The sequence below is a fragment of the Protopterus annectens genome, chromosome 7.part0 (genome assembly GCF_019279795.1).
Source record: "Protopterus annectens isolate FY-2018-M chromosome 7.part0, PAN1.0, whole genome shotgun sequence".
NCBI lineage: Eukaryota > Metazoa > Chordata > Ceratodontiformes > Protopteridae > Protopterus > Protopterus annectens.
The window spans coordinates 1,792,283,434-1,792,299,486 of NC_056739.1; the positions used below are offsets into that span (position 1 = coordinate 1,792,283,434).

Consider the following 16,053-nt stretch of genomic DNA (forward strand, 5'->3'; position numbering starts at 1 on the left):
GTTAAACAGTTAATATCAGATATTTTGCAAGTTACAGATCAGGTATGATTGTACGACATCAAACACCATTTAAGCTTTGTTTTCTGTACCATGCGGTAACATGTCATGTTTAAGCTTTCCATTAATGGCATATAGGATCATAGGAATTTACTAGGCTATTGGTCCTAAGACCCTTATAAGTCTAGCCAAGTCTAGCCAAGAGTTTAGCCCATATTTAGACAAGTTAGCACCCGATGCCCTTGTCCAGTAGGGACACAGATGGAATCCCGGGGGTGTACTTTCTGTTTCCCATCCAGTTATCCAGGTTGCGCTTAAAAAGGGGTAAAGAGGTACTCTGCTTGATGTGGAGAGGGAGTTTATTCCACAGATGGGGGAGTCTCTGGGACACAAATCTGTTCTGTCAACAAGTCCTATTTATGTCACAGACCAGGTTGAGGCCACGGGTGCTGGTTACTTGAGTGGAGCTTGACTTGCAGATATGCAGCAGTCCCATCAAGGCGGGGTCCGAGATTACCTTGTATGCCAGACAGAGGTCAACTCTGAGGAGTCTGTATGAAACTGAGTAGAGGGATAGGGCTTTTAGCCTATCTGTGTAGGGTAGATGTTTGAGGCCGTGGATACTCATGGTGAGGACCTTCTGTGGACCTTCTGTGGTCTATCTGTGGTCTCTCCAGCTGCTGCATGGGGTGTTGTACTCAATAATGGGCCTTATAAGGGAAGAATGCAGGAATGTTATGATCTCCTTGCCCCTGGATGAGATACCCTTACTTATGATATGGGCCATGTACAGAGCTTTCGGTGCAATGCAAGCAACATGGTGGTCAAAAGTCAGGTCGCTATCAGCCTACTTGCCCGAATCCCTCACGACTTATTGCGTGCTTACGACATTGTTATTAATGTGATAATTTGTGGTGACATCACTCTTCCCAAAGGGGATTATGATGCATTTTTGGTATTCAGCTTGAGGCCACGATTCTGGCACCAATTGTTTGTTTGGGTGAGACCCTTGTGGTGAATGTCCACATCAGTAGGGGAATTGATGACAGCGACCAGCTTGCAGTCATTTGCAAACTTTGTCAGCCATAGCCCAGTGGTTCTGGCCTGCTCCTCAGAAAAGTAAATCCCAAATAACAGAGGCCCCATAACCGAAGCGTGGGGTATGCCACTCATTACAGGTCTACTGCTTGAGGTGGCATCCCCTGTTTTGACTAGGTGGGTTCTATCAGTGAGCTAGTTTGCTACCCATCTGGTAACATACGGATTGATGTCTAGTTGAGAGAGTTTATCTATTATGCTTGAGAGGGGAATAATGTCGAAGGCTTTGGCCAGGTCAGGGTAAGCGGTGTGCACCATCTTCACCTCATCCATGACTTTGGTGACTGTCGCAAAGAAGTCGACCAAATTTAACAGGCATAACCTTCCCTTTATAAAGCCAAACTGTGTGGGATTGAGGATTTGGAGGTTGCCAATATCCTTATTAATGAGGTCCATGATAATCCATTCCATAGCCTTGCAGATTAGGCTAGTTAGGCTGATTGGTCTATAATTTCCCGGATTGGTGGACGCCTCACCTTTGTGCAAAGGGATGACAATGGCTGTCCTCCACTCAGCTAGGATGAAGCTGGTACTCAGGTTTGGTTGAATAAGGCGCCTAATGGTCCTTCAAATTCCTGCCTGAATTCATGTAAGATGCAGCTTGGGATGTTTTCTTTGGAGGATTTCACTAGTGCTCTTATTTGCTTGTTCAGGCTAAGGAGAGATTGCTTCCATTTGAGCACCTGCTCCTTCTTTGTCCTGGACAGCAATTTTTTTCTTTTTGTTATACTGTTTATTTACTGCAGATGTCCACCAGACAGGTTTACTCTTCCTTGCGGATGATAATTTAGTCCTGTCGAGTATTCCTGATTCCATGCATTTATATAAATGCTCATGTAGTGCTTTGCTGTAGTTTTAGATATTGGTGCCAATTCCTGCAGAGGGGGAGGGGGATGTGAAGCAGTTTATACCATCCTTCAGGAGGCTGTAATCACCTTTGGAGATTTTTTTGTTTGACCCTATTTCGAGGGAGGGTTGGGGGAGATGGTGACTTTAAAAGTGACCACTTTATGGTCGCATCTTACCAGGGAGTATGATACTGTGTGGATGCTGCAGTGATTACTCATGTTGGTTAATACCAACGCGATGATATTATCACCTGTTGTACAGGGTATTGACTAGTTGTTCCAAGGTATTTGCACTGACAAAATTGAGGAATCTCTGGGCATTTGTGTTCTGGCACGAGTAGTTCTTCCATTCTATGTTTGGGTAGTTAAAGTCACCCAGGATCAAGGTAAAGGGTTGAATCTTGATAGATTCAAAGATGTCCAGATAGGAGGATTGGGCATCTTGAGTCAGATTTGGGTACCAGTAGCTAGTCATCCTGAAGGTGTCTATATCTTCAATATATATTAAAACTCCACCTCCTTTGGCTTTACTGCCCACAGTTTGGGGGTCTGAATGTATGATAGGATATGTAACCAGGTAAGGGTGGGATGCTTTCCACAGCTTTGAACCAGGTTTCTGTAAATGCTCAGATGTCAGCATTTTCCAGGGGTAAGAATGCTTGTAATGAGTGCAGTTTCATGTTTAAACTCCTATTGTTTAGCAGCATGACCTTTAATTTGCATGTTATTGAAAATTTTATGTTGGTAGTTTTAACCTAATCACTTTTCTTAAAAAGGCACTATGGGGGAGGCAAGAGCGTTTGCCAGAAGCCTGAAGCCCAAGTCAGACAGATGCAGACCATCTCTAGCAAAGCATCGTGGTCAATCGATCATATCTTCCCAGGCTGTCAGGCACTGGATCCCCCTGGAATGACACCAGAAACTAAGCCAATTGTTAAAGTCAATCATTTTCTGTTTGAATTGAGGCATTATTTTGGGTGACTGTAGAATGCTGCTTAAGGCTAGGTACATACCTGCCTGGGACACATATTCAGCGAGTTCAATCATGTCTCTCTTTGTATAGTCCAGGGAGTTATGTCTCAAGTCATTCACACGAACATGGACTATGACAGAGTCATAACAGTACCTGCTGTTGAGAGACTTGAGTGCATATGTGATATGGCACATTCTGGCCCCTGACAGACAACTAACTGTGACTTTCTCTTTATCCAGCCTGCTGAGAGGCACATGTGTGTGTCTCACAATGGAGTCTCCTATGACTAATATGTTGGGTTTATAGTTAAGCCTTAGTCACTGTGAGACACAGGTGTGTGGACTATGCATGGTATCTGGTGTGGAGGGCTGTGGAGATCATGTGTGCTTTTGCCTTAGAGGTCTCCTTAGTTTGGGTATGCTTTTGTTGAAGACACCCACATATGTGGGTGTTTTGTGTAGGAGTGAGTGGTGTTTGAGGTGTAGTGATTGTGTTGACAATCTTCTCAGTGCCAGATATACTGGCTTGCAAGGGAGAAAGCATAGACTCTAGGTTCCTAATATAATTGCATCTCTCATAAATTCTGTTCCTAGATGATAGTAGCAGAAGATTGTCCATGTACATGAGGCAGTAGCTACACTGTCTCAGGATGCCCATATCAACCAGACTGGCAGGAGAAACTGTAGGAAATTGTCCATCCATATTTTTCAGAATCTGAGGGAGAAAGGCCAGGGAGAGCTAAGGGGTAGGCCTAAAGCCCAAGTGCTTAAACCAGAACTGAGAGGCTTAGAGTAACATTTACAATTTAAACAGGCTATAAACAAGCAGTAATAAATGCAACAGGAAAAACGCAATTGAGAAAAAGCAGCAAGTAGCAGAAAAAGCAAGATCAAGTAATAGCTTAGGAGGAGGAAACACAAATACAGTAAAATCAGCTGAATTTTTGTTTGTTTGTTTGTTTTAGCAAAGTGGAAAGGAAGATAATTCAAGGTAAAGGAATTAAGGGGGTTGGCCTTCCCAAATGATCTCTCTTTTAGGCAGAATGAGCTAATGAGATGAGACTGGGAGGAGTGTCCCAGATCAAATTTACAGTAGGGCTGGGCAACTGCAAAAGCCACCAACTTTAAGAACACAACAGCTGTTGGTCAGGAGGGTGGCAGAAAAACAAAATTCAGTCAGAGGTCATCAAATATATAAATGCAGATACAGATAAGTAAATAATTCAGTCAAGCAAATAAATAAAAACAGTGCAGTACTGTTAAGAAGCACTAAACAATTAAAGTGCAAAAAATATACTTATATCAGCTCTAGATTACCAGATTGTTTAAGGAACACTCTCAGGCACAATGGAGCTTCTAGCAAGATAAGCAGAAATTCACACACAGTTAATATTTTTATACCAGCAAGATGAAAGACCATTCCAAAGCCAAGCCTTGAAGCAGTAACACAAATGCTGTTTGAGCAGTGTTTCCACCCTGGAATGAGTTTACTACAAACTTCCTGCTCTTCCAGAGAGATGTAAAGACCCACTGTCTAGAACCAGTTAGTTCAAGCTAAAGTGCTGTGCCAAATGCTTTAGAACAGAAATAAAAATTTCAGCAAAGATTAAGAAACACAATTCAGCCAGAGGTCATGAAATATAAAAATGGGGCATATTTTTAACTGTGGAAGGAAGAAAGAAAGAAAGACAGACAAAGAAAGAAAGAAAGGAAATGAATGTATGTTATACAGCACATCCAAGTTCAGACATTGGGAGAGTCAGTGACTAATCAAGAACATAGACTATACCTCATTCAGTTCAGCAATGACATGCTGCAAACTATGTCCAGTGTCATCCACTTATGTTAATGTTTCATGCTTGCATTATACATGATAAACAAATACATATCTCTCAGACAGATTATACATATAGGCAATTCGGGTATCATTTTTTTTGTTTACACTGATGGATCAGAATAACAGTTGGACCAGTCACTTAGATGTGTAATAATGAAAACAACTTATTCTGCAATGTTACTTCTTTTCTATATGGCATATAGAGGCTATCCAAGCACTCGGTGCATATAAAGCAGAAAAAGATCCTATTGGGAAAGTGCTTCCATCTAAAGAATACACACACACACACACACACACACACACACACACACACACACACACACACACACACACACACACACACAAAGGCCATTTTGCAGGCTCACCAAGCCACTTATCTGCATGCCTGTGTGATATGGAAGAACAACAAAGACCTGCTGAAGCCAGCAAATCAAGAGGTGAGAGAAAGCTATGCTAACCAGAGTACCACTGAGTAGCCAAGAGGATGTGGGTGTTAGTCCTTCATTTCTTAATGATAATCATAGTATATCACAATAAAGATATTATAAAAAGGATCTGTAGACTTGCCCTGCCACTTTTATGCATTTGTTTTGACCCATACATTTGTCTAGGAGACTTTTTTTGAAAAGTCCTGTGTTTTATATTCTTCAGATACTTTTTCTCTGTATACCATGCATTTTTGTTTATTTTAACATCGTATTCAGTCTGAATGACTAGTTAAGATTTTTGTCAACTAGTTTAGATTTTTGTCAGTGTGATTTTTAAGCTCAGATAATCTTAATGAGTTCCTTATTTGAACATTCTCGATTGCTTTATAAGCCAAGCTCAGATCTTCTTTTAGGGTGAATTCCAATTAATTTGCCCAAAGTGTAAGATGCTAAATCACATGCACCATTTACTGTGACATAGTCTGAAGACCAGTAAACAAGTAAAAAACTAAAAATAACTAAAGACAGAGCACACAATTCTAAAATAGACCAACAGTGTGGCATAATAATAAAGGGGAGAAGTAAAAACTGAAACAAGTGTCGAAATGTAAGCATTCAGCCTACAAAATACCTGGGCAATATGGAATAAATATATAGTGGTCTATATACAGTTGATTGAATGGGGTAGTCATTAGATATTTTATGACTAAACGGTAAAACAAATCATTGTTTCATGAATACCTTGCAATTCTATTTATTAAGGATACATTGCAATCATTGGTATGCTAATAAATATTGCTGTGTTTGTGTGTGTGTGTGTGTGTGTGTGTGTGTGTGTGTGTGTCGCACACACACACACACACACACACACACACACACACACACACACACACACACACACACACACACACAACAAAAATGAACCAAAAATGTGAAATTAAGATTGTTGTGAGATTTCAAAAGTGGCATGAAGCCAGCATTTGAATAAAGCTAGGAGGTAAGAAATATTGAGAAATAGCAATCTGGAGTACAATATGCAGTTTCTCTGGAATTGTGGTGCATAGCCATTTGGGACTGCTGTGCTTAAATCACAGTATAATGTCCTTGCCATGACTCAATGAGCTACAGATGTAATGAGATGAAGCTCTAGGACAGGAGATAACTGGACGATCTCCTGAGACTTCAATGCCTTTTAAAACAAGAGCTGGATGGAATGGCATCCTAGATTAAAACACACTGTTAGGCCAAGGTATATGTACAAATAGGCTTTAGTTTCTAGTTGAGTATATGGAATACTGATAATGATAATTAAGGTAGTATAGGAGAATATTATAAGTCATCATGCCAAGTAATGACCAGTATATCCTTCTCGCCCTATGCTGTTTAGTTTCTATTTCACAACATCCACAGCTCTATAGTTACCAGTGATTATTCATGATTGTTCATGATGCAGCCTTCTTAGAAACATGGACACAGACATTTTTTTTCTAGAAGAATACTAATTCATTTAATTTCCTCGTTGTATCTTATAGTGGACTGAGATCTACTGCCTGAGATTAGAAGGATGGCACATTGACTGCTTCTGGTCACTGCATTGTTTTCTACTATCTGGTAGTTGCTTAACAGTGCCAGAGTAAATGCCACATTCTTTGTTCACCTATAGTGGAATTAATGCTGTTTGTAACATTGAACTCAGTTTCTGCTTGCTTGTCATACTGCAACAGAATATGTAGACATATAGTGCAGAGGTAGACTACAAAATTATTAGTTTATCCTTATTTTGTAAGACTCAGTGGATAGTAAAACAGCTGTTGACAATACATAACTCTCAAATGTACAGATTCTCTCAGAATGCCCAGAATTTTCCCTCATATTTTTGGCGTGTTCCTCATAAAATTTGTGTTTTCATGGAAAATCACTAAGGATTGCAGTCACTGAATAATGACAGACGTTAGAGTTTCAGGCTACATACATGTCCTTCAGAAAATGTATGTTAGTACAGCACCTGTTATTATAGCATTTTTGTTAAGTTTATAAGAGCAATATTTAAAATCTGTCCTTATTTGTGGCCTTTTTACACCCACTAAGTTTGGCTCTGTCCAGACTTTTTGCATTAAGAGGTCAAAAGGTGTGTGACAATATGTTTCAACTTTACACTTGTAGTGTGGAACAAGGCTAAAACTTGCACCTGATGCCGCTGAAACAAGCCCTTTTCGCTGACTGTGGGACTTAACAAATCAGGTGTTACTGCATACCTCTTCTTCTTATGTCCTGCATTACCCTTATTATGATTAAACTTGTAACTCTAACAAAGCTATACGTGAAGCAGTGACATTGGTTTTACATCCTTTTACATGTCGACTATTCCACAATCAGTTGATTTTCCCTGTAAAAATAAAACTTTCCTACAGCTTTCAAGCATGTCTCAGTCTTCCCTTTTGGGTTTTTCATATTTTTTATTATGTTACCTGCATACTGTTTATTCTTTTCAGAAATGAAAAGGTCACTTTGCCAACACTCATATTTGACCTCTCAGTAAGTGCATAATTATTTGTCTGGAGATTGTCTAAAGACAGATTTGGGAAATGCAGATGTACTGTATCTGATCCACTGAGAACTCTGTTCATTAAAACTTACAAGAACTCAAATAGTCTAGTTTGCTGCACCCCAACCTCTCATGCTGAGACTCTATATCTTGTACCCTATAAATCATGCAACAAATTCAATGACCATTGCAATTTAGAAAAAAGTATGATCTTGCAAGATATTGTAGTCTTCAATTAAAAAATATCCATTTTAAGCAATGTTTTCAACCTGGCAGGCTGCTAAATTTGTCATTGCCAGCAGAGACAGTGCCAGTGATCTGAGCTGTAGCATTTTCATGTTTGACCATGGATCATTTTACATATGTTCAACACCATCACTTGTGCCTTAAATTATGTTTTGCCTAGAACCTCTATAAGAAGCAGTGTATTAACTGAGAATCACAATGGGCCTTGGATATGGCAGAAAAGGTGCCCCTACCACTGACCCAACATTGCATTAATCAGCCAATGGTCTCTTACAGAAGTGGCTGAGGACAAATGCACATGAACATCAAGGAAGAAGTGTTAGCTTCCAGTTCATAGCAAAACTTGGATAGCTGAGTGGACGTAAAGTATCAACATGAGCACAGGGATGCACAAAAAAGAAAAATACTTTACTCTGTGCACTGCAAGAACCATTGTGTTTGAATATAGGTGACATATATAATTCTGTGTGCTAAATGGGGAAAAAAAGATAGCACATAATGAAAGATAGTATAGAGACAGTGCATAATTAAATAAACTATTGTATAAGCAATTCCTGCAAAGTAAAAAAACATGCCAAGGTACCAAAAAATCACCAGTAAAAAGTCCAAGGTACCCAAAGAAGGGAAATCCAGCCACAAAACAAATAAAAAACAGCTTTATTCCAATGAACCAAACCACATTAACATTTCTTAACAAGCTCCACAAATAAGTTTTAGTTTAAAGTACTTCATCAGATGCAGACTGAAAAAAAATACAGTTTTTATATTCTCAACAGTTAAAACAATTAAGCATATGAACTCAATAACTTAGGTATATCCTTTAAGTCAAAACAAACTTTAAAATTATTAAGCATTAAAAATTACCTTAAAATTTAAATAAATAACTATACCAAATATAAAATATTTCAGCTTGAATGTATAGTCTGTTTTGACTTAAAGGATATACATAAGTTCCCATTTTTTGATCTTTTTATGTCTTGTCGGTATTTGAATTATTGAGTTCACATGTTTATTATATGTTTATTGTCAAAGGGTTAATGTTTCCTTAAAAGTCATTGAATAATTAATTGTTCTAACTGTTGAGAATATAAAAACTGTGTATTTCTTTTCAGTCTGCATCTGATGAAGTACTTTAAACGAAAACGTATTTGTGGAGTTTGTTAAGAAACGTTAATGTGGTTTGGTTCGTTGGAATAAAGCTGTTTTTTATTCGTTTTGTGGCTGGACTTGCCTTCTTTGGGGTACCTTGGACTTTTTACTACTAATTCCTGCAAAGTACAAATATATGTATAAGTTAATACCTAATTTGCAGTCATTGGTTTTCCGTGGAATGATGGTCTCTGTGTCATTACTGATAGCATTTGCTACAGTACAGGAGTATGACACATTAACATCCTGAGGACCTAGTGATGTGTGCAGGATCCTTCCTTCATCCAGTATTGATACTTCATTGTTATTTGGTATGGCAATAGCTCCTTTTTTCCATGTGAAAGCTGTATGGCTTCCATGCATCACAGAACAAACCAGAAAGATGTTCCATTGACTGCTACATGAAGGCATGTCATTTCCCATGCTGTATAAATGAATCCTAGGCTTTGAAACAGCCTCTGAAACAAGAAAAAAGAAAAGAAAAAAATTACTGTGTTGCAGCAAATACTGCCATGCAATATGTTCTGAGATTCTCATATTTCTCAGTACAGCTTTTATTAGGATTGTCAGTGTATATCTTTAGAACATGAGTATTGTAACCTAAAGGGGGCACCGATTTATCAAATGCAAGTAACTAAAAAGGAAAGTCATCTGACTTCATAGTACATGACTGCCTAATGTTGTCTGCTCATGGAAATCCATATTATGTTACAAAGACAGACTCTTTAAAGACAGGAAAATGGTGGTAGATTTGCTGAGGAATAGCCAGTACCTCTAAGGTATGGTGTCTCAGAAATAATATTTTATAAATGCAGGTATGGAGAAGAAAATAGCCATTGTAAAGTTGTTTTCACTACATTTCACAGAAAGGGATTAATTAGCCTGTCTTGAAGCATTTTGGTGTCATACTGTAGCACTATATTCCTCTCTTTGTTAATTTTCTTAAAAGAATGAAGAACATACCTGTCAATGACTGAGCATTAAAGTTCATAGCAGATGGCAAAAACAGCAGAGGTTAACAAAGTGGATGCTTACAGTTAATGATAATGAATCTTTGTATTGGCTGTGACAAAAGGGAAATACTGCCAGCCCAGCTATCTGGAATTTTGTAAATAATCCTATGTCATTTGTGAATATCAACATGATTCATATGCTTGTCTTACAATGTATTAGAACTGTAGAGTATGTGTATATTGAACTGCTAGTACAGAACAGGGTTTGTACAGTACTGAGCTTCAAGGATGTGTCCACAGTTTATCCTACTGGATAAGAACAGAAATGTATATAAACTATATACCTGTGCAAATGTATATGTTTTAACAGTAGAAACTAGAACATAGAGAGTTAACTTGCAAAACTGCAAGAAAATAAGTTGAAATTAAATTGTTTTATAATTTTGCTATAAAAGTTATCTCTCAGTTTCAGTTTAGTAGCAGACACAATGTCTAGAACTAGAAGTTTTTGTATTGTCTTGGAAGAGAAGTAATTACTAGGTTTGAGATGCAGAAGTGTTATTGCTTTATGACTTCCTAGTAGCTGCACAACTCTGAGCAAACATCTGAAGGCTATGTATTTTTCACACAGAGATGTTAAATTCTGTTAGTTTCTGACAAAACGGGGGTTTAGCTTTGGAACTGAAGTCAGGTGACAAAAAGTAATGTCATCCAAGCTAACCCAGCAGTATTTATTTATTTATTTTTTATTTTACATTTGTTGACCGGGCTAGTCTGGCTGGATACATGTCCATTTTCAGCAGAGGCCCGAGGAGAAAAGCTCCACTATAACTGGTACATTACATAAAAAACATTACTATACGATACAACTTATAAGGAATTGATGAACTAATTGAATGTAGGATATTAACAATACAGAAACATATTTACAGAATTGTACAGTTCTTGAATTACATCATTTTTACAGAATATGTATAATACTTAAAATACTAAATACTGAGTAGATAATATTTGATATTAATTTAATAACTCACTCAGAGAGAGAGACTGTGCATTTTGTATTTTGCCTTTGACTTAGAAACATCTATTTATCACCACCTTGTGCACTTCTGCCTGCATGTTGTTTTGTAAATAAGTTTTAGGGCATACTAACTCTTTTAGATTCAGATAGGAATATAGTAAAGTAGCTTAGATGTGTTCTTTATTTATTTGAGACTGTCCTGCAATGTTGTTTTAAATATTTCCTGTGATTTTTGAACTCTGAAGTCACTGTGAATGCATATTTAGTATTGTCTTGTTCGTTTATTATTTATTATTAAATATATTTAAACCTATTTTTGTGCTGATATTTGTGAGACATATTTAAGCTCTTAGAATACTTGCATATCTATTTGGTGACACTGTACAGGCCACTCCTAAATAGCCTTGCTGCTGGTCAGACTACCATTTGGATTATTAGTAACATTACACAATAGGATTGGACACCCTTTGTTAAGGGCCTTATAGAAGCTGATAAAGAGTTGGCTGGTGGTAGCTGGAACTACCTTATAGTATGGGCAGAAGGGGGCATAGCTAGCAAACCTGCCCCAGCCTTTCCTAGGTGTGTGTGTGTGTGATTGTATATAAATCAAATCTCAAAGTGTGTGTGTGTCAGCTACTTGGGCAGGGACACAAAGCACTGGTTGGACAGAGAGGGTGCTGGAGGTTTTGGCTTGGCCACTCAGCTGAGATCTCAGTCCTATAGCTGTGCCAGTGGGGAGTCTTATTGGGGATCTGAAGAAAGAGGGAGAACCATCCCCAGACTGACTGTGATCTCTGTGTGCTCATAAGGGAAATTGCACTTTACTGTGTGTATGTACTTGTCATCCTCCCAGTGTGTACATTCCCCACTGTTGCCAGTGTTGAGGATTGAGGCTCTTTATTACTAGGCCAGTGTATGGGCGTCACATTGGGTTAATTATATTATTTTATTTTATTATTTATTTTTATTTTACATTTGTTGACCGGGCTAGTCTAACTGGATACATGTCCATTTTCAGTAGAGGCCCGGGGAGGTAAGCTCCAAGACAGAACAATGAAATGAACACAATAACAAATAAGGAAACATTAAACAAAACAAAAAAAATCCTATTTACAATACATATTACAGGTTATCACAGTAAATTTAGCAGTGCAGAATACAGGCATAACATAGCATGCTAGGGTGATTCTCTGAATGCCTTACTGCAGGCATTTCTGGGGGGGCAGCACATGACTAAGTAGCATAAGGCCCCTCCCCAAAAGTGTCTCATTAGCATTTGCAGTTAATAAGTTATAAACCCCCTGAACAGGTACACCTTCATGAATAAATAAAAATTTTATTTCTGAAGTCGTAAAGGTTCTAGGTAAGAGTAGAAAACAAAGACTGTGTTTATTTTTGTAAAATCTAGAAGAACTTAAGGACTGAATTCAGAAAAGTTACCATGAGGTATAAGGCTGGTGCACATTTTGTGGTAATCATTCCTGATTTTGTGACAGCCTTACCATGGTCCTGCACAGCTTCATGGTACAGCTCTCTCTGTAACCTTCAAATGCTAATGAGGTACTTTTGGGGAGTGGCCTTATGCTACTTAGTCATGTGCTGTCCCCCCAGAAATGCCTGCAGTAAGGCATTCAGAGAATCACCCAAGTGCGTACGTTACATTGGCTGCTATGTTTATGAGCACTGTGAAAAACCCATGCTTATCCAGTCTTTTTGGAGGTAAGTGACAGGCAATTTAGTAGACAGGTAGTGTGTATGTGTGTGTGTGTGTGTGCGTGCGTGCAAGTAAAACCGCACACACACACACACACACACACATATATATATATAGATCTACTTCATACGGTCGACATTTCAGAAATGTCGGCCATTGAATTAAAAAAAAAAAAAAAAAACAGAACAAAAACTTACCTTCATGCTGCACACCCCGTGGCCTCCCCCCCCCCAGAACTTAAATATACTAACTCTGAGATTGCACTATAGTGCGGAAGATGGAAATCTTTCCATTACGCACTGTATGAAAATGCCAGTTCTGCATGGTCAACATTCTGAATATTGATCATATGGTCTCGGCCATATGGTCTTCGACATTCTGAAATATCGACCATGTGAAGGGGACCCATATATATATATATATATATATATATATATATATATATACATAGTGGTATAAGTAGTGTTAGGTGAGAAAGAGTGTGTGTGTGTGTGTGTGTGTGTGTGTGTGTGTGTGTGTGTGTGTGTGTGTGTGTGTGTGTGTGTGTGTGTGTGTGTGTGTGTGTGTGTGTGACCATGAGTGTAATCAGTGTGTGTGTGTGTGTGTGTTTGTGTGTATGTGTGTGTGTATGCATGAATATGTCATACCTCCACACTCCCATAGACAAAGGAGTAAATCCTACAAAACTGGCAAGTGACACTAGACTGAAAAGATAACATCTATAGGCACTTAAAAATTATAGAACAAAAGTTTTGTAGCATAAAAGACAGAAGGTAGGGGGGAACAGTACCCAGCAGGATATCTCTTTGTAACATACTCTGAAGGCTGTTAAAAATATAGAACAAAGTTCTTTTGCAGTATGAAAGACATGGGGTGGGGTGAGCACTAGACACCATAGTGTACCCTAAAGGCACTAAAAATATTCAAACCTTGTACCCTTGCAATTTACACACAGCACATCATACCTCTGTGCCACCACTAGACAACAGAGACACTTCTAAATATAAAGTCTTTCAAAATAAGAAAAAATGTAAAGTAAAATGGGGAAGTTTCAAACCCCTGCACCCTTGAAACAAAGAGCAGCAGACTTAACCCGCTATGCTAACTGATTAGTTAGTGTTGCTGAGCTTTGTCTGGTCATATTCAATGACTGCAGCAGTTCATGATATACAAGGGCAGCTATAAGATGCAACAACAGGAGTGTTCTGTAAAACCAGGGACAGTTGAGAGGGATGGGGGAGTGTCCATGTGGGGGGAAGGCTTTGGTCCAAAGCTGGGAAGAGTGGTAGACAACACCAGAGAGAATGTTTAAACAGTTAACGGGACTCACTTAAAAAGCTACTAGAGCAACAAGTCTAGCAACACAATGCACATTATGAGCATTAAGAAATTATGAAATACTAATGTCTGGCCTTATTGACTGACTGTTAGAATCTGGGATTTGCATTGGCAGGAGCAAAAATAAGAAGAAATATTAGGGACATTCTGTCAGCTCAGTGACAGACAAGAGCTATGTTAATGTTTGTGTGTGTGTGTGTGTGTGTGTGTGTGTGTGTGTGTGTGTGTGTGTGTCTGTCATATCTAAATGTGTACATATGTTTTGGAAATTAATTGTGGGATGGGCTGCATGTGCCAGCATGATGCATGGGCTGCCAGGGTTGACTACCACAAGAAAGTACTGATTCACACTTGCAGTAGTTAATGACGGTTCATAGATGTTCAGATTAACTGATAACGAGGTCTTTTCTCATTGCTGCTAACTTGCTTCTGAATCACATTTTCCTGCATTGTAGACACGGTCCTTTTTAGCTGCAGCTCGTAGCAGCAGAGTTGGGTTATTTTCTGAATCTCTGGGGAAGTGGAAACTATGTTGTCGTACTAGGACAATTATTATAACTGTTTTTTCTTTTTTTAATTTTTATTTTTGTATACTTTGTGTTTTTTTATACTTATATAATTACTTTACTTAGCCATTTTGACTCTCCTGGTCAAGAAATTTTAATACATAAATAAATAATAACTAAACTTTCTGTTTAACACAAGGGAAACATTTTCAAGGTTTTCTTGAGGCTGGCACCACAGTAGACTGCTGTGTGAAGAGGTATTTCTTTTTTAGTTTGGTATAATTATTTATTCTTATTTTTCTCTTGTTTCATTACAGTATTGTTTTGTTTATTTTTCTTAGAATTTTGAAAGTTCTAAGTATGGGAAGAAAACAAACCTGCTGAACCTTTTTATGCAGCCTATAAGAAATTAGCTGTTTGTGAATTATGGGTGGAACTCCAAATGGGTCTTTGTGTTCAAGTTAACTAGAGAAATATTTCAAGCCTTTCTGAGAATGTGACAGACCAGGTAGCTGTATGAACACATCTGCTTCTCTTTTGCTTGCATTTTTAAGTTTATGTTTTTTTTATGTTATTGTAGTTGTATTTTAACAAATCAGAGACTTCTACAGATTGATTTCTAGCAGTCAATCAACTCTGAGTATGAGACAAAGGTGCTTACTGTAATACACATTCTCTGTATCAGCTACTGTTGGTTTGCTGTTCTGTTTATTTTTTAAATTTTATTTCAATCATTATAGTTCAGGGTCGTGACTGATATTTTATTTATTTATTTATTTTTATTTATTTACTATTTGAAGCTGAAAGTGAGCTGCATATTATTTCTATGAAATTTAGTTAAATTAATTGCTGATAAATTGTGGAAGGAATTGGACATCGGTCTTTCTTTTAAGGTAAGTAAAAATAAAACTCTCCAAGGTTTTTTGTAACAGTTGCCAGATGATACCGTTGTGTAAGGAAATGTACACATATTCTGTTTTCTTCCTGATTCTTTCTCTTGTTTAATTGCAGTATTATTTCATTTAAATAATTTCTTAAGACTTTTAAAAGTTCATGGATAGTATTGAAAACAAACAGTTCATTATTTGTTGAGTGGTGTAGGAGATACTATTTGTGTGTGACTTATAGGAGGAGCTGGAAACCAGTCTAGTTGTTTACAGTAAATAGGAAAAAGATTCAATGTTTTCTTTAAATAACTGCCGAATTAGACTGCCTTATGTGGACATCTGATTTTTTTTGTTTTTCTTACATTTTCTTCTATTGGATTATTGCATTATTATTTTATATAAAGATTATCTTCATGGAGGTTTAGAATTTCTAGTTAAGGACAAAATACATATTTTTGTGAGATATTGGGATAGGGTTGGGAGGGTGGCCTAATGGTTAAGGTGTTTGCCTTAC

General features: G+C 37.8%; 1 protein-coding gene across 2 annotated transcripts in view; it reads right to left on the bottom strand.

The window, feature by feature from the left end:
* LOC122807238 (SLAM family member 8-like) overlaps positions 1-16,053 on the bottom strand; it is a 586,627-nt gene that overhangs the window by 295,084 nt on the left and 275,490 nt on the right. Inside the window, exon 3 of one of the 2 annotated variants that reach the window (XM_044078320.1) lies at positions 9,273-9,578. The exons of the other annotated variant lie outside the window; for it this stretch is intronic. Within the exon in view, the coding sequence (XP_043934255.1) occupies positions 9,273-9,578 (306 nt within the window). The remainder of the gene's footprint in view (positions 1-9,272; positions 9,579-16,053) is intronic. 2 annotated transcript variants of the gene reach the window in all.